The 19726-nt window shown below is 36.9% G+C and overlaps 1 protein-coding gene across 1 annotated transcript in view; it reads left to right on the top strand.

Moving 5' to 3' along the window:
• TMEM47 (transmembrane protein 47) overlaps positions 1–17737 on the top strand; it is a 28700-nt gene extending 10963 nt beyond the window's left edge. Inside the window, exons 2-3 of the mRNA XM_070605944.1 lie at positions 4765–4905; positions 14355–17737. Coding sequence (XP_070462045.1) covers positions 4765–4905; positions 14355–14533 — 320 coding nt within the window. The 3' untranslated portion in view covers positions 14534–17737. The remainder of the gene's footprint in view (positions 1–4764; positions 4906–14354) is intronic.
• Positions 17738–19726: the final 1989 nt, after the last annotated feature.

Below are 19726 nucleotides of genomic sequence, written 5' to 3'. Positions count from 1 at the left end.
TATATATACATTCATTCCTGTTATTTTTTCCTTTCTTTTTTTCTGTTAGAGGCAGCACTAGTGGAGCGCACATACTCATCTTAAGCTTTGGCTTCCATAGGTGCAGTGCCCAATGCCTCCAGTGTGTCACTGTGTCCATTTTGCCAAAATACTCTTAAGTGGAACCTGACATATACTGTAGCAGCCTCATTTCAGGTTTGACTTCAGATCCAAAACATTCTCCCCGGCCCATTTGAGCCCTCGGAGGTTTCTGGGCCAAAGATGTACGTTGTTTCCTCAAAACTGACTATCACTTCTTCTCTCAGGTCTTAGAAACCAAACTCGGATTTCACATCAGCTGGGCTGACAGTGAACAATGCCCAGTTTGAATTGTGCGGAGCGCTGCAATTTGTAAGCCAGCACCATGCCGTTGATGTTCTGCAGAGCTGGCTTATCTTCACTGCTCCACTACAGTATCGTTACATCATTTATAGAAATGTGTAAAACGAATGCGGAGTAATAAATCTCGGCGAACTCCACACTTCATCTGACTAAATACTGTGAGGGCCATAAAATTGGGGAACTAAGATTGATATAGAAATTAACTGATTATGAGAACTTAAAATAGGTGATGTTTTTGAAGAAATGGGGCTGAAAATTGAGAATTTTATGACATTTTAATATGTTTTGCAAACACTGACTATGGGATAGCAAGTATTGGTGGCATGCAAACCTTCTAAAGGAAAAATCATTCGTATATAGACAAGTTTTCCGGTCATTTATTATAATATTACTGTAAAATTGTCTAAGTCCTATGATATATAACAAAACATTTTATATGTATATAGTCTTGTTAAATCTACAGTTGGTAGTTAAGTAAATGTCTATCTGTGTAAACATGAAGCCCGGCCTCTTATTTGAATCGCCATTAGTAGGTGTCTATAAAAGTATTTTGCACTTTTTTTATTCCTGCATCCTAGTCTTGTTTAGTAATTCAGAGGGAAGTGGCATCAGGCCGGTTACATCCTTCCTAACTTTAGCTCACCTGTAAGGCAAGCCCCAAAAGTTGGACAGTGGATTCTAACTGTTTACTGAAACAGCCACGATGCCACATGCCCTATTCTCAGCTCCAAAATGCCTAGTGCTGAACCTTGAAAAGTGCCCTGGGCCTCCGAGACTATGGTAGCCATATCAAAGCACTTTTTCAGCCTCCTGATTGACGTTCAATTGGTCAGCGAGTCGAAGCTTTGGTCCTGGGCACCCTGCCTGAGTGAATCATTCCAAATGGATACAATGACAACAATCCCAAAACTTGGCACCGTCCGCCAGAGATAGAGCCTCAATGCTTCAGTCTAAGCCCCAGCTTCTGGCCAGGATAGTGGCAGCCATGGCCCAATTCTAGTCTCTCTTGGAAATACAATGGCTTTTCTGTTTGAGCAGGCATAGCTCTGGTTGTGGACCACAGGGAAGGGTAGCGATATCACAACAGTGGTCATACTGGTGACGTGCCTTTTTGGCTTTCTATCTAGAGTGACTTTCTCATTAGCCACAGTCAGTACTAAAAATAAATACAGGACCGTTAGAAGAAAATCAGAAGTGGTTATATTGATTTACTTTTTAGAACAATTCCCATGCTGTTAGAGATTCCTTTCCTAATTAGGTTCTAATCCCCCTCCACCTTTTTTTTCTTTTGCTGAGGGAGATGCACCCTGAGCTAGCATCTATTGCCAGTCTTCCTCTTTTTTTTTTTCTTTTTTAATGTGAGCAACCACCACAGCATGGCCACTGACAGATGAATGATGTGGTTCCATGCCCAGGAACTGAACCCAGGCCACTGAAGCGGAGCGCACCAAACTTTAACCACTAGGCTGTTGGAGCTGGCCCTCTAATCCCGTTTAATAACTTTTATTCTCCTGGTGGCTTCTATTGCATTTTATTAGTTTTTCATATGAAATAAAGTATTGCTATTTTAAGGAAATTCAACATTGTGTGAGATTAGGATTTTTTGCAATTTTCTCTTGCTAAATTGGATAAGTATCACTTTGCACTCCTGTGTTACTCGTTCATCAAGTTGACTTCATTATGAAATTATTATTGTCTGAGAGGCCTTAACCTAGAAAAAAATTCAACATTTTAAAATGGTACATAAAATATAGACCAGGAGTCAGCAAACTACAGTCAGAGGGTCCAAACCAGCTCACCACGTGGTTTTGTAGATAATGTTTTATTGGCACGCAGCCATGCTCATCTGTTTACCTGTTGTCTATGGCTGTTTTCACACTACATGGCAGAGTTGAGTAATTGTAACAGAGACCATGACCCACAAAGCTGAAAATATTTACTATCCAACCCATTATAGGGAATGTTTGCCAATGTTTTTCCATCTTAGTCTACTTTTACAAAATGCGAATAAATACATGTATTTTAGCTATTCTTTGAGGCTATTTAAAGTAGAGAAAAATGATTGAAATTAATTCCTGTTTTATTTTGGGTTGAAAAATACAATTGTGTGGCATTTTATGCATATTGGGCTATGTGAAAGAGCTTACCAGATAAGAGCAATCCATTGCACTTTTAAGATATTTTTTAAATGAATGTATATTTAGTTGTATCTTAAACAAAATCGATACTTGAAAAATTCTTATTTATTTAAAATAATTTGGAGGAAGTTGCTAAAAGTAATAATGTTTTTATAAAAGGAATAGTCCAACTAGAAAGTATTCAGCATAGGCTCTCTTAAACAAAGTCTCCAGGAATTTTATTGATGGGTGGATGGATGTATTGATTTTATTATTTTCTTTGTACCCCAAGCACTTTGATATAATGAAAAGTTGATTTATTATTCAGAAATTTCAACTTACAAGTTTTCAGAAAGATTTCTATGATGTTCAAGTACAATCTAATTGTGCTATGTATAAACTTTTTCAAAGACATTTAGAGACTTCCAATTGTCAGGATTATTCTTTTGGTTTTTTAATTCAAAGGTACATGCTGTTATGGAATAAAAAAGCCATAGTATTGACCATCCTTTTAAACTCTGGTTGAAAGCCAGAGATACTTTTGTTTGAAGTTATATGGCTTTGTTACAAATAGATGGCATAAAAAATGCTCTGCACTTTCTTGTGATTCATCTTTATATTTTAAGAAGTGTGGATTTGTTCTGTTTTCCCCTTGTTTGTTTGTTTGCTTGTTTCCTGAGTGCAGTGCGAGTTCTAGTTCAGGGCCACTTACACATCTCGAATGTGTTAGAAGGAGAGGCTGTGGATGAGGATGCTTGAGGCAGGGGTATATAAGTATAAATAAAAGAAGAAAATCTTAGAGTGTTGTAGGTTCCTCCAGTCCTCCCTTATCCCACAGCGGCAAAGAGTGCTCTTTGGGAGCTTTCTAGAGGGATAATTTCAGAGTGCAGCATCAAAACATCGTGAGTTCTTGCCTTTGGATAGATTACATTGCAATCTAACCATGGATTAAAGTCTGTTTTTATTTCCTGCACATACATTAAAGCGAGGGCCAGAAGAGGCAGCCTGGGACTTTGAAACAACCCCCACTGAAGAATGTTCTCCACGGTATCATTTTCTGTGATGCTTCCTAAGCTGGATAGTGCTTTCATCTATTTATTTTGCTGCTGCTTACAAAACATTCTACTCTTCTTATGGAATGGAAAATGGGCCAGTTTTCTGTCATACTGTTTCTACATCTTTATAAGAAATGATGAATACATTTCAATGAGGTTTACGTTTCCCTTAGGGCGTGGGAGACTCTCAAGGTATCCATGTAGAGAGGCCTGCACATAGTAAGTGGTCAGTACTGTTGACCATGTATACTGTTTCCATGTATGAATGAAGAAAGGTGCCGAGCAGCCATTCAGAGTCCATTCTGGCTCCCTGGGAGTACTTATTTTCAGAAACAGTCCTTGTGATGGTAAATACAACAGTAAGATTAGAATGAAATGAGAGTAGGAAAAATCGACCAACCAACCACCAATCCTCCTGATGCTAATTTGCTGGGGGAGTTGTTTTAGTGAAGGGGAGGGGACGCAAGGCAAATAAAAACTTGGGAGTTTTTTTGTGCAGAGAAGAAAGCTTTCCAACAAAGGCAGCAATAAAAAAAAAAAGGAATGTATTCTGCCACATGCAACAACATGGATGGATATCAGAGACATAAAAGCTAGACACAAAATAAATATTACAGACTTAAAAGCCAGACACAAAAGAGTTCATGCGATTTATATAAAGTTTAAGAACAGGCAAAACGAATCCGTGGTGATAGGTGTCTGTCGGTAGCCTGGGTGGGAGGGTGATTATTGACTGGGGAGGGACACAAGGGAATGTTCCGGCTGATGGAAATGTTCTGTATCTTAATCTGGATGGTGGTTACATGGGTATATAAATAGATATAAAAATTCATCAAGTTCTCTGCTTTCTATACTTAAGATTTATGAACTTTGTAGCTCAATAGAAAATTAAGTAAATTATTAATAATAATGAAAATAGGTCATGGAGGGGGCACCAAGTTTAGCGTGAATGCTTAATAGAGGCCTTGGAAGAAAAGCATGGGAGGCCCCTGGTCTAAAAACTGCTGAGCTTAACATAGGAGACCTCTCTGTATAAGGACATTTAGAGTAATTTTTGTTGCAAGGCATTTTGAATCTCAGAGGATGCTTAGCCTGCAGTACAATCGCATCTATTTAGCTACAGCAAGGTGAAGGCTGCTGAGCGTAGTTCTGTTTTTGAGGACTTGGAGGACTTCTTGCTTAAAAGCAATGCCTTTCTCTTTTCTTGGCAGATTGGCAGATTGCTACTCTGGCTTTACTCCTGGGCGGTGCTGCCATCATTCTCATTGCATTCCTGGTGGGTTTGATTTCTATCTGCGTGGGATCTCGAAGGCGCTTCTACAGACCTGTTGCTGTCATGCTTTTTGCAGCAGGTAAATATATTCATTGCTTTCAAACCGGTATTAAAGTTTCATGAACCTTTCTACCATCCTCCCTTCTGCAGAAGCAGTATGTGGTTGCTGCATTACATACAAATTGAGAGACATTTGTTATATTTTAAGGTAAATTGGCTAAAGGTTTATCATATTATCAGTTTTCAGTGTGTTAAGCATTTCGCAGAGCAAGCACAGTGGCAGTTTCTAAACTTCTAACTAAAACATGAATAAATAATAGTTCTTGACAGGGTTGTTGCCTTAGGAATTGCTGCAGATGTATTTACCAACAGTGTTTCTTCACATTCAGTTTTTTTCCCCCTCCTTTTACTGCCCCCTTGATGATCTTAAGGCAACATTATTTTTTCTGACGTGAAACTGAAAAAATTCCGGCATATGTACCCTTAAAGTTATAAATCTGGAAATGAACATGGTTATACTGAAAAATCTTAATGTATAATTTGAGCCATCAGACAGTTCAGTTGCATGAGGTCAGTGGCATATTCATTAATTGAACAACCATCGTTCTCTGAAGCACAACTTGGATTAAATATCAACCAAGGTAAAGTGGAGGTTTTACTAAAAGTCAGGGAACTATTTAGAAAAGGGGCTTACAAGACTAAAAGCCCAGTACATTACTTTGTTATGTGTTTTAATTTTCATTTATAAGAATAACCTTGAATATATTGTTCCTCTTGACTCAATCTGAAACATTCTTGTGGTGCCTTCAATTTACCCTGTCAGTCAGATCTGATTTGCAGACTGCCAAATAAGCCCCTGTGACTGTCAATAATGAAGACACTGACAGAACCATCTAGGCTGTTAGATGGGTTTTTTAAAACTGTTTAAAGATGGGAATAGATGAAATTTCTCAGGATTTGAAGGGTAGTTTGGGCTAAACATATAAACCAGCAGTGTTCTGCTGCCCCCTGCTGTTTGTGTTCATCTCCTTAGACCCCTGAAGGCCACCAGTCAGAATGTAGGTCTTGTAAAAACGAAGGGCCAAAGGGCTGAAGGAATCTAGATGTACATCTAATTCAAATCTCTGAAGTGACTTGGTCAAGGTCACACATAGTGGTGGAGCTGGGGCTGGGAGGCTACTGAATCTTAAGCTAGTGGTTATTCACTACTGACTCCCGCCCTCATTCAGCTGTTTGTTGGGTGCCTATTACAGACTGAACATTGTGTTAAGACACCTCTAAAATTGGCTAAATAGCACCACAGATACTTTCTCATTTTTCTATTACAAAAAATATTTTGACGTCTTAGGCGGTGACCATCGTATCATTATTTTGCTGCTCTCATGTGTAATAAAGGTCTCTATTGTGAATCGTTTAGTACAACAGGAAGATTCTCCTAAAGATTACGTCACTATTCTGTAGTTTATTTCTTGTTCATAGATTTACCATGTTTTTTTTCTATTTTTAGAATGAAATAACTTTGATATTTTAATTGTAGTATAACTTTGTCTTTGCATCTAGGATTTTTTAACAAATTGATTGGAAATTTTAATAGAATTTCTTGATAAATTGTTCTGAAATGATATATCATTCTTTAAAACTGGGATTATGTTTTGAATAATTTTTAGAATATTCAGATATTTCTGATTTTAGGAAGATATAGAGGTATTCTAGATATTCCCTTGTAAGTATACAATATTATTGTGCTACTTACTACCCCATTTAGCCTTTAACTTACCACATAAATGGCATACGCAGAATCTATAAAGAAATCCGTTGTTTATAGCACCTATTATAAACAATCTTAGAAAAATAACTGGAAGTTTCCAGTTTTTTCTAAAAAAGTTCTGTATGTTTTTCCAAGTATAGCGAAATTTATGAAAATGTGAAACTAAGTACTGGTTGTAACAGAAAGCATACTTAAATGAACATAAGTTAAAGGTAATGTATTTGGTCAAAATAAAGGTTTTGATTTAGCTCTGCCACAAATATTAGGAAATTATAAAATAATGAAAGGAATCCTTACAGCGATATTCTATCCTCTGAGACCTACAATGAACATTATGCTGCTACATTTTAAAAATGTACCTGTGCTGAGATTTGACTTTACTCATTTTCTTTTGACACTGTGCTTATGGGAACGTTTTTGAAATAACCAGTAGTTTAGGGTTAATTTGCATATAAGCAAGGTAAAACTTGCTGATTATTTGAAACATGTCTTAAAAGCGTTTCTCTTTCCCATCTGCAAAAGCCATGAGAGAGTTGCCTGTAGCTGATTTCTGGAAAAGATGTTCATTACACATAATAATCCATTATTGATTTGGGTGTAAGATTTAACAGAGTTGGGAAATCTGCCTACTTGAAACAGTGCTGGGTAAAATCACGGTTGTTTACTTGGCTTGCTTCTTAGTAAACATACTTAGTCTAGTGGTATCTCACTTGTAATTCAATTTAGTGATTCTTTGTAAATGTGTATTTAGGGCCATTTCCCCTTCTTACTCACCTTGGTCTGCTTGAAAATGGTCTGCGTTTCTCCCCTTTTCTCAAAATAGTTCTTCTCCAAATAATATCAAGCCTTATCTTGGTGTTCACACATGCAGAGAGTGGTATCTATCTCAACCAGGAAATATGCTTTCTTTTCTTCTGCTGAGGCATGCAGTTCATAAAATCAAAAGCGACATAGCACTACCACTTGGAAACATCTCTACGCAGGACTCCATACTTACTTACTTCAGTACCATGTGCTGTGCCTGGTACTCTGAGGCACTCAATAAATAGTTGAATGAGTGATGGAAAGATGACTAAGGCATGTGGCTTATAATCTGATAGAGAAAAACAGCCATGTAAAAAACTAGCTAACTGTAATTGTTTTCCTTAAACCATTTCTCTCTCTGCAATTTATGAAGCAGCAAGTTTCACATGATCACAAAGCTAAGACCAAAACAGCTCAAAAAAAGTAATAGTTATAAAAATGATTTTTTCATTTATTTAACAAGTATGCGTTGGGCACCAGTAGTCTGTAACTATACGATCTTGGTGTTAGATAATGTACTCTAAGGGTTTTTACTAAAAGCTGATGATTAAGTCTCATAAAGACAGCCAAACAGATTTGAAAGGTTTTTATCTTCTCTTTTTCTCTGAGGTCCTTAATTTAAGATGGGCTTGTTACTGCTTGAGTGGTTGCCAGAAGAGCTAAGAGCTAGCCATCACTGCAGCCCATCTAAAACATTGTCCTATGTTCCACAACTCTCTCACTCACTGGTCTTAGAAGTCTAGACTTCAGAATAAGAGATTATCTATAATAGTAATTTTGATGATGATAGTAAACTGAGCACCTACCATGTGTCACACTGCTAGACACTTAGCACATGCTCTCTCTGATATAACAATCTTAAGATTAGGTATTTATTTTCCCTATATTAGCAATGAAGAGAGAGATTCAGAAAGGTTAAGTAATTCCCCAGGGTTCTCCAGCTAGTAAGTTGCAGAGCCAGAATTTCAATTCAGGACATCTATCTGACTTGAAAGGCCAAGTGGGGATTCACAAGTCATCTTTACTTGGGTACATATAAAACGTAGAAAAACAAGAGCAGAATCAGCCTTGAATTTTGAATTCAGCTGCTGACTGGGTACTGCAGTTGGAGTCCATCCTGTAACTCCAGTTACTCCATCTCTTGGGAGCAACCCCTGAAGGGAGTCAGCAACCTGAGATGTCATAAGGACCACAGACTGATCGGTGCAGCATGACTGAACCATAGCACATCGTGAAAGCTGTGCATGTTTCTAGCACAGCTGACGACAGCGTATCCCTTATCGTGTAACTGACCGTGATAGATAATACGTGATGATTGTCTGGTTTTGCAGATCTTTTTATGCCACTGGGACTTAGGGTGACTGCTTCCTTTTTTGTCCAAGGTCTTTAATATAAATTGCAGAAAATTCGCAGTCTTTTATAATTCAGATTTTAAATAACAGAATCCCCACTAATTGTATTCACATTAATGATGTTTCCTTTCTGTTACATCTGCAAAAAGCCTCCTGAAACTGAACGTTTATGCAGAATGGTAACTTTTTCTTCGGAGTCCTGCAGCTGCTTTTTATCTGAGCTATCGCAGATGAGAGGCTTCCGTTTGGCAGCGCTGCTCGCCATCATATAATACAGTGAGATGGCTGGAGGGACTTTGAGTCTAGATTTGACAGAAAAATCAGTGTCCAGCTTACATTTCAAACTAAAAAGGAGTTTTATTTACAGATCTTTATCAACATCAAACTACCCGTTGGCTAGAATAATTTACAGCATCAGTGCCACTTAATACTTTTAGTAGTTATAGATTAAATTAAAAAAAGACATTGATAGCTTCATATTAGCCCTTCGTGGGCAGATGTTTTTATTCTCCAAATTATCATTTCCTTTATGTAAATTCTATATTTAGGGAATTGGCTGGTAAGTCCTATCAATTCTATCATTAAATTCTCTTTTAAGTCTGTAGCTGCTTTTCAAGCGGAACACCTCGGTTCCTAAATATGAACTTGCTTTGTTTTATTCTTCTCTGGTAACATCTGACTTAAAATGTCTATGTGGCTCTTTTCTTTCCCTTTCCTAGGTTCTGGTTATTCAATTTTTCTTTCATAGTCTTTTCTTTACACTCTCTGACCTTTCTTTCCCACTGACCCCACCTTAGTCATCACTGCGCACAGGTGTCCATGCATTCACTAACCTCCTAGGGGCCTGTCCTTCTCTAGTCTCCTCCTCGTTTAGTCTGTCTTGCACCAAACACATGAGGTATACTTCTGAAACACAAATCTGGTCTCGTCCCTTGTCCCTTCAGTGTCCCCAGAGGCAGAACCTAAGACGACGAATCAAGTGCAAGTATTTGATCTGGGAGGTAAAACAAGAGATATGGAAAGTGAGAGAGGGAAGGAAAGGCAACCAGTAAAGAAGTACATTATCAAACCAGTTATCACTGTAAGCAGCTGGAGCTTAATCTTCCCGGAAAAATTGTGGAAACCGGTGTAGAACACACAGCTCAGAGTTATCTCGTGGGGTGGACCAGGGAACCTGGGATATTTATAAGCCAAATCCCGAGAGTCATTGGTAAGGACTGTTGGGGATGATGGGGAGACAGCAGGTGTTAACTTCGCAGAGCACCAGGCCTGCCCCACAGTCAAGCAAAGTAGCTTTAGTGGCCAGAGGAAAAGTCAGGTAAAGAAGTGCAGGTGGTGCCAGTTGGAAGTCAGGCTGACATACATAGGAGTGACGGTGAAAAAAGTATTTGTCTAGGGCATCAGCAGCCTCTACAATTAAAATAACCTCTGAGATGTCTCCCTATAGAAACCAGTCTATTATTTTTATGACACACTAAGCCTTTTATAGTCTGAACCAAACATCTCTGTGTGAATGTACCCTTCATTTTACCCAAGTGAATTTTCTATAAGCACACCCTCTTAGACCTCTAAGCTCTATACAAACTGCTTTTTCTTCCTAGAGGTCTTTTCATCTTTCTCTTCTGACCAAGTCCTGTCCATCCTTCAAGAACCAGTTCAAATGGTGCGTCCTCTTTGAAGCCCTCCTGGAATTCCTTCTCCAGGCAGAAGCGGTGCTTGGAATATCGTTAGAGCTCAGTAAACGTGTGGTGAATGGATTACAAGTGATCGTGCCTCTATTACTACTGTTGAACGCATTCATTTGTAATTATCTCTGTGTCTGTCTCCACCACAGAGTGTGAAATAGAAAAGGGCAGGGGCCATGTCCTATCTCTCTTACCCTTTCTCCTAGAACACAGTGGGCATCCAATAAACGTTGGTTGAAATATCCCCTTAGAAGAAAATGTTAGGTATTTCAGTATTGAATGTTTTCAATATTTCACTATTGAAAAACATCCCCTTAAAGAAAGCTGGAAACAACACAAGAATTAGTACCTCCAAGTTCTCCTCGTGCTTGTCTTCACACAATTTCACGTGTGGTAGTTTTGTGGTCTCTTTTCAAAAAAGTGGGAAGGGGAAATAAAATGAAACTCAAATTCCTTTCAAATTTTAAAATGCTACACAATTTTCCTGATGTTGCCTCTGAGGTAGAGCAGAGAGAATACTACAGCCCATGACTATTATGTTTCCTTGATTGGTGGTAAGGTAGAAATAGGGTGATATCTTCTTGAGTTCTGGATTCTTTAGGTTTATTTTTTTCCTTTACAGCATCTACAAGAGGCAAGGAGGCATTTTTACCTGCATCTCTGTATTTTATTAAATGGAAAATTATTTACAAATGATTACAAATTCTTTACAGTTTTGCTATTACATGCATTTTTCTCCGTGATTCCAAAGTGAGTAAAATAATTCAGAGGCAAAAAGCCTTTTAGGGTAATTTTCATCTGGCTACACCACAATGAAGTTTTATCTCTAAGAAAGCTGCTCAGGAGAGTGTCACTGCACCCTGATGGAGTGCGATTTCCACTATTCCACTAAAGGGAAATTGTGTCATTGTAGTGTACCACGGAGGCCAAATATTTGCTAAGCAAAACACATTGAAATGAATATTAAAAGCAGTCTAGGTAAACACCTGACTCCAGGGACTGGCTGGTTCACAAAAGAAGCAGTATAATCCCTTTAGAATATAATTCAGATCAGTTATTACTTCTCTGCTCAAACTCCGCTAGCAGCTGGCCATCACACCTAGAATAAAATCCAGGCCCCTGGCCGGGGTCACAGGGCCATCCCCGAATGGGCCCCTGGCTCTGTTTTCCACTTCAGCTCATGCCACTCCCTTCCTTGCTCTGTATTGCAACCATAGCCTTCTTCCTGATGTTCCACTGTACCAGTGCGCTCCTGTATCACGAGTTAGGGATTGCTCACCCCCGCCATATTGACCTGCACCCCTCAGTTCATTCAGGTCTGTGCTCAAATGACTCCTCCCCAGAGAGACCTTCTTCAGCTCTCCTTCTAAAAGAGCAGGCTGCATCCCTCTGTCTTGATTTCTTGCTTTCTTGTATTTTCATGTCTCTTAGCAATACCTGCCATATTCTGTATTTATTTATTGATGGACTGCCCACCCATGAGGGTAGCAACTTCTATTACCAATGCCTTAAACTGTGTGACTTTAGAAACATTCAAATATTTAGTGAATGAATCAGTTTGTTGAATGACTAAATGAATTGCTATTCCTAATTCACACTCATATTTCAGTCATATCCTGACAGGAGCTGCCATGATTTGACTAGTGACCAGAGTAGAGAAACCTAAGGAGAAATGCCTTTTTTAAAACTCACCTAGTAACTTTGGAATTTGTTTTTTTTGTAGTTCCTGAGTTGATAGTAATTCGCTTGTTACTTTTAAGACATTAAAACATGAAAACACCCTTTTCCTCACAAAAGCACAGAGCCTGCTGAATTTCTTTCAATTAGTATACATTTAGCGCTTACTTGCTGCAAATGGATGAAGTGTGAGTTATATAATATGCTGTCAGTTGTCCTCACAATGACCTAAAACCTTTTCTGAGAGTTTTAAACTATAAACAAGGTGTGATTTCCATTTTGGATGTTGAGTGATTGTTTTTTGTTATGGACCTGTTTATCCATCCACTCTCAGTAGTAACATGGAAGCATGGCAGGCCAGTGCTGACCCAGAGCAGTGTTGAGCTACATGGCAAAAATGTTTGGAATTCTTATGTCTGGTTCCAGAAAGATCCCTTGGCCCCTAGTCAGAGCCTTATGGAAAGTAATGATTCTGAGGAACCAGCCACTCATGAATTTTCAATAGTTCATCACTTTTATGCCAGATAGATGACTTAAGTAGACTTTCTAGGAACGTTAATCGTCTTGGGAATGATCTCTTAAAGGTACTGAGAATAGATGGGAGGTTTTAAAGCACAAAATTCCAGTTTAATTGAACACACTATCCATTCTATTCTTTTTTTTAAAAATGCAATAAACTGAATCTCTTTTTACTATATCAAAGTTTGTTTTTGTCTCCTACTCCTTAATTGTTTACATTTTTATTGTTGCACTTTTGGAATTTATAGTATTTTTAAGATGAGAAGTAATAGTCATTTTAACCAAAAATTTACTCTATATATCAGAGGTTGGCAAACTTTTTTTTAATAAAGGGCCAGATCGTAAATATTTCTGGCTTTGTTGGCCACGTGGTTTCTGTTGCAGCTACAGTTCAACCCTCCCATTGTGTCGCAGACACATAAATGAATGAGCCTGGCTGTGTTCCAAGAAAACTTTTTTCAAAAACAAACAGCAGACCAGCTTTGATAGGTTGCCAGCCCCTGTCACATATTACTGTACCCCCGATTTTTCAGGGAGAAGATTGTCTGTTTCTTGATGGTGGAAGCCTTCCTATAGTAGAGAATGAGACAGATGCATTCCACAAATTCTGGTTAAATTGATTTAAATAAAATAGAAATTACAGAATAGTTGATCCAATAGGAAATTAAGATTTTGAGTGGGAGACATCATCTCTTGTGTAATCCAGTTCTGCCATATAAAAATATCCACAGGATAAATACCACTTTAATTTTAGGCATTTAAAAAAAACAACCTTCCCCTTCCTGATTAATTGGTTGGTTTTATTGTCTTAGGTATGACTCATCACGTTTCCCCTTTAGCCCTGACTGAGAACTAAGATTTAAGGACTGAGAGCTAAGTTTTGTGCTCGGCTGAGGTGGCCATCATCAGCTTGAGTTTTCAGTACTGTTGTCGCCCATGTCTTCATTGACTTAATTCTTTTTTGAAAGTAGGTGAGGAATAAATATATAAATGTCATCTGTTAGATGTAATAGAAAAGGTATAATTGAGTGTGGCTTCTTGACAAAGATGACTTTTGAGCCCCCTTTTTAAAGATGAGAGGTATGGACTGGATGAGAGGAAAAGAATGAAAACAGTTTTTAATCAGAGTAGTATAAGCAAAGACATCAAGGTGGGGCTGGACTGCTGGAGTATTGGGCTGAGTTAGATGGTATTGAGAAGTGACAACAGCAAAAGCACATCTTGAATCACAGGTTGACTAGTTTCATCAGTACAAGTGAATTCCAATTCTCCAATTCCTCAAGAGCATAAATAAATAACAAGGGTTTTAGCTAGTATTTGGGGTCACTACTCTTGGGGAGCTATTTACAGGTTTTGTATAGTGGAACAGTTTAGCTTAACTAGTACTACTTGCCATAATAGTGGTAATTGTATATGTGTTGTAAAGTGAGAATCACTACCTTCTATGCTCATATAAATGATTATACTCATTCTTTCATCAAATACTATTATAATGATGTACTAATTATTAATAGAGTGATTCTTAATATTTGTGAAATAGCGTTAAGGAAAAAATTGTTAGTATTTGAAAGTATATCATCTAGAATAAGCAGTGCTTCAAATTTTTTGGCTCTTATGTTTCTTTGACTAAAAAGTAATTCTCATACATATGTATATTTATATGTTATGTCATTTTATTTCCCGTGAATAACATTTTTCTAATTGTGCTTTGCTTTTCTTTCAGTTGTTTTACAGGTTTGCAGCCTGGTCCTTTACCCAATCAAGTTCATTGAAACTGTGAGCTTGAAAATTTACCATGAGTTCAATTGGGGTTATGGCTTGGCCTGGGGTGCGACTATATTTTCGTTTGGGGGTGCCATCCTTTATTGCCTGAACCCTAAGAACTACGAAGACTACTACTAGAACCGATAGTCTCAAGTTTTAAAAAAAAACCACCATCCAACAAAAGGATTACGTCTGCATCTTTTCTAACTCACTATTTTCTAAAACCCTTGTGGAGCATCCAGCAGTTTGCTCAGTTGATTTAATATCTTTTGCCTTTTGGCTGTCAACATCATAACCAGCTTTTACATCCATTTTAGGGACCTGCACAAATTAAGAGAGCTGATTAGACATAGGCAAATGCTGCAAACTTCCAATATGTTCATGTCATTTTTCTTGACAAGTGAAGGGTCTATATGACAGCAACCATTGTGAGAAACTAGTTGGAATGAGAAATGCCTGAATCTCCTATTGCCTGCAGGGGAGCAGCTGGCATAAGCAACACTTAGAAGTTCCTTTGTGCTGACAAGGATTCCACTGTTAGAGTCCTTATCACCTGCTTATCCCACCCAATGACTACATTGGCCGTTGGTTTTTTGCTTGAGTGAGCTCTTGAAAAGTGAACTGCCCTTCAGCATCTAATGGGAGTTCTGAATGTAACTGGTTAATGGTACATATTCCACCCTCAAGAATACTCTTTTAATGGGAGGCTATGCTGTGGCAATCAGCATCTCCCTGGGAAGGGAGTCAAGACTCGGAGACATGTGCTTTTCATTATGTGGTTAGAAATTGTGCCTCAGCTATATCTAGAATGAGGAAAATTGAGAGTCTACTTTCCCTTGGGGCAACTAGAAAGAAATATGCATGAGTTGCTTTTGTCCTAAGTACCCTTTAAAGCATTTACCAAACATTACAGCAAATAACTGTGCATATGTAACAAGCTTCAATATTTTTATAGAAGGTGAACCATTAGTATAAATGGTAATAAGTTGTATCCTAGCCCTACACATGCATTTGCCTATTACACATAAAATTAATATTTGCTCTAGTGAAGTGATTTGAACACTAACCTTGTACACGTTGTTAAGAGGCTTAGATCGGTATTCACACTAATGTACCATACAAAAGTACATATACCTTAAAGCTTTTGCTCTATGTTCTCTACTGTTTCACTGGAAAGTTTCAATAGAATTGTATAAGAAGAAAAACTGAAATGGTGTTAATCTGAAAATGAATGATTGTTCTGTAAGCACCGTAGTTCAAAAGAGAGTAGCAATTAGGATGATCAGTTTGTTTAAAATTCTTTAAAATAGAAGGCTGCTTTTCTTTCAAGTATTTTAAATGTCTTTATTAAAAAGTAAAGAAATATTGATAGATTTATATAAATGTCTAAATGTCTCAGTAGAGGAGTAGAATTCATCTGGTTATCACCTGGTCCTCTGAAGTTAACGAATGGGCTAACTGATTTGTGCACACAATTATGATGGATTTATGTTACGGGAATCGTTTGTTGACTGTTCAGATGGAAGGAAATGTCGATAATAGGGAAGAAGTTTGCAACGAACCTCACACTGCAAACTTGTGTTAATCCTGTTTAATATACAAATTTGGGTAGTTTAATTATAAACATATTTTTATATCAAATATACAGCTCTAATATAAAAGTTATAAATAATTATTTTTGTTAACAAAGACATTAAAACAGTATGTCCTCGCAGGAAGAAACATTGGAAAAATCATTGAAAACGTACCGATGTACTGTTGTATTGCAAAATCTGTGAAGAGCAGGACCACATCAATAGTATTTAATAATTTGTTTTACCTCCCAAAGCAGAGTTCTGCTTTCAGTTTGTCTTAAGAACTGTTGCCAAAACAACAGAGGAAAAACTATTTTATTATTCAAATGCTTTAAAAAAAAACTCGTGACTTTTCTAGAGAATCACAGAGTAAATATGAAGAACCAGGCTTATTCTTATTTTAGCAATGACAGACAAAAGTGATTAAATGCATCCTAGAGAGAAACTTTTGTAAAAGTGTATGATTCTGTATAGAATCATAAGAAACTATGAGTGGAAATTTTCCAGAAAGATATTAGTATTACAGGATCTTTTGAAGCAATTTCCTTGAGAAATAGTAAAATCTGGGCCAGACTATCTTGCAGTTAATTGCATATTGTCAGAGCAGCATGAGAAATACCATATTTGTTGAATCGGGATTTCGGCTATTAAAAACTCTATTGTGAGAGAATCTCTTTATTCCTGAATAATAGAAGAACAGTACTTCGGTGCTGACATCAATGAGGCACTTCTCTTAGTGCTAGTAGAGGATGCAGTGTGCTGTTAGACCAATATCACGTCTCGAATCTTACCAAGTTTGCATTCTCTGTCAATATGACAAGCTGGAAAATGACAGAATGTTATAGGCTAAGGCACACATATTTGCAGTTTACTGAAAAGTGGATTTCTTATATAACTTTTCCCCCTTCCCAGTGAAGAGCCCCATGCTATATTTCTACCCTAACTAATATTTGAAGGTGTTTCATGACTGACAAGCTCAGTACAACATGAAAGGTGTTGTTGCTCATCCAAAATACTGTTTTGTCTATCAGAATAAACACAAGTGAATTTTTCACCTACGTTCACATTATGTCTTTGCAGCTTTAGGTTTGTTTGATGTTTTCTTACAAGCAAAACTGTTAACTATGAACCCGTTGTTTATCTTAGAGAGAGAGAGAGAGATATGCACATACACACATATAGCATAAAGTACTCAGCAGGGCTAGTTATTTGGGTTTCTTGCACAACTATTTAGCTTTTTGTAAGTTCAACATGTAAATTTTAAAGACATAAATATAGAGAGATCTATGTGTTTGAAATATAAATGATATATATGGATTAGCATGTACCTGTATATTATTAAACATGCAATGAACTGACTGGTAAGTGACGTCTAATTGTATGGCTAGCAATGTAATTTATTCAGACTGTATTTTTGTACAGAGCAGCGCACACTAACCTATGCCTCTGTGTCCTCTTTAATGCCTAAAACTGTGCCTAGAAATTTCATCTGTCTTAAAAAATAAAATATACTTCATGCTGTTTATGCTATTAGTTTCTCTACTGCTGTTCTATATTTATTATTTTTAAAAATGAGATATGTTTACTAGTTAAATATGAATTCACGGTATTCTGGTTATCTTTTCTAACAGTCCTCTGGGGGAAACCTGTTTATCACTCCAGTGGTTTTGAGTTTGCAGTTTCACGATCAGTTCTTCATTTCATGATTTTTGTAGCTGACATGAAGTTATCTATGTGGAAAAAATAAAAATAAAAGTGGTTTCACTGATGTGGTTTGACTTTGTGTCTTCTCTACCATGTAGACCCTTTAAAGGTTTCTAAATTACGTGTCTTCCGTGCGTTGTCTCCTTTATATCTTATTTAGAAAACACAGCTTAATAGGGCATGCTCATTTTGTGTACACATTTTTAAAACTATTTTTGATTTCAGTTCTCTCTCAAGATCCTTTCTGTCCTCTGCAGCTGAGTTATATGAACAAGAAAAGAAAGAAGTGATATTAAATGTCTTTAAACTTTTTCTTTTAAAATACACAGAAGGGAGATACAGTGTTGTCTGTTGTTTTTCCTACTCTCATCACACAATTAGAAACAGGAATAGTGAAAGGGTTGGATACTCTATTTTGGTTTTTGTTTAGTTTTCAGTGTTTGCAAGGTATGTTAAAGCCGGCTTTCCTGCATTATTTCTATTTTTTTAATTAGAGAGGCACTCTAAATTTTCAGTGCACATGTGCACGTTGTGTATAATGTGAAGAAATTCATAAAATTAAAGTCAAAATTTCCCGTCACCTTTTGTGTATATAAATGGTGAGTATACTTGGAAAGAAATTTAAATTAGGCAATAAAATTCACTTGTATGATTGTCAGAATATTTTCCTGAAGATATAGGTAGAGCCATATATAATTGAGCAAACTTTCTTGTTGATAAAATCAATTTGAATATAAAATACATATTTTTGTTACGAAGATATCTTTTCATGTCTTATGTACTCAAATTTTGAGAGGTTCACAGTATATTTTTCTGCTAACAAAATATCGTAAATTATCTGCAAGCCTTTGGTATATTTAATATCAAACTTTCAAAAATTTGCATATTTAACAGAAATTCTAACATTTTCACAAATTTTCTGTCATTTTGGAAATTTTCCTTTTCAATGGTCTTATTCTAATTGGATGGAGTAGCATCATTCATTTGATATATTTTCAGCATAAAGTACTTTCATTTTTATACACAATTCTCATGAGCAAAACACCTTTACAAACATGTCCTGCCTGGCAATTATTCATGACCCAGTTTCTCTGAATTTGGAAGACATGGAGACATAACTTCACTACGATTTGACAAGGGAAAATTCTTTGCCTTCAGAGATTTCATTGTGAAGGTGAAACAGGAAAGCAATTTTAATTTGCTTTGCCATAATAACCATTTTGGCCTGTTAGCAGTTTGTTTTATTAAGTCGAGCCCATGCTATGTCAACACAATGTTCCATTTTGATGATTTTAAGTCATTTTGGTTAGAAAATAAATTGGTAGTGAAATTATTTTGTATTCTGTAGAATCATCCACTGAATATCTGGGTTTCTAATTTATCAAACTTTCATGTTATGACCTTCTGTTAATAGCTTTTCCAAAGTGTAACATTAAATAAGATTAAAAGAGCAAATAAAAATTAGAATTAAGTGCTTAGTATTTCCACAGGAAGCACTAATTTATTTGAATAATTTAACTTCTATGTCAAGTATTGGAACGTGGTATCATAGCTACTTAATGTCAAAGTTAAAATCTGACTAAAGAACAAAACTCCATGTAATAAAATGCCAACAAATTTTCTTATCTAAGGCAGATTTTCATACTGTTTGGGAAGTCCTCACATTTTGAACAACTGCTAAATGTTGCCATGAGCAGACGGTCCATATATCTGCACTTGGAAAATCTGTTTTCAAAGAGTCGCTAGCTAAGTGACTCACACATTTATATTCCAGCAGTAAGTCTAATGGTTCCAAAGTATAACTAAGAGAACAGGAGCGGAACTGTTCAAGTGGGAAGGATAATATGTGGGGTTTCTAAGCCAAGATTAACAGCACACAAAGAATGGTGTTCTTTGTAAAACTAAAGCTGTTTTGAGTGGTTCACCAGAGAAACTCAGTTTTTGGCAAGCAATTATTTTTCCAAGTTGAATGACTTCATAGGAATAATGATTATAAAAGAAGCTTGGAACAAGGACTGGAAAATCATGTCATCAAACCAGCAAAAACCTTGAA

The sequence above is a fragment of the Equus przewalskii genome, chromosome X (genome assembly GCF_037783145.1).
Source record: "Equus przewalskii isolate Varuska chromosome X, EquPr2, whole genome shotgun sequence".
Classification (NCBI taxonomy): Eukaryota; Metazoa; Chordata; class Mammalia; order Perissodactyla; family Equidae; genus Equus; species Equus przewalskii.
This window is presented reverse-complemented; position numbering and strand designations above follow the sequence as displayed.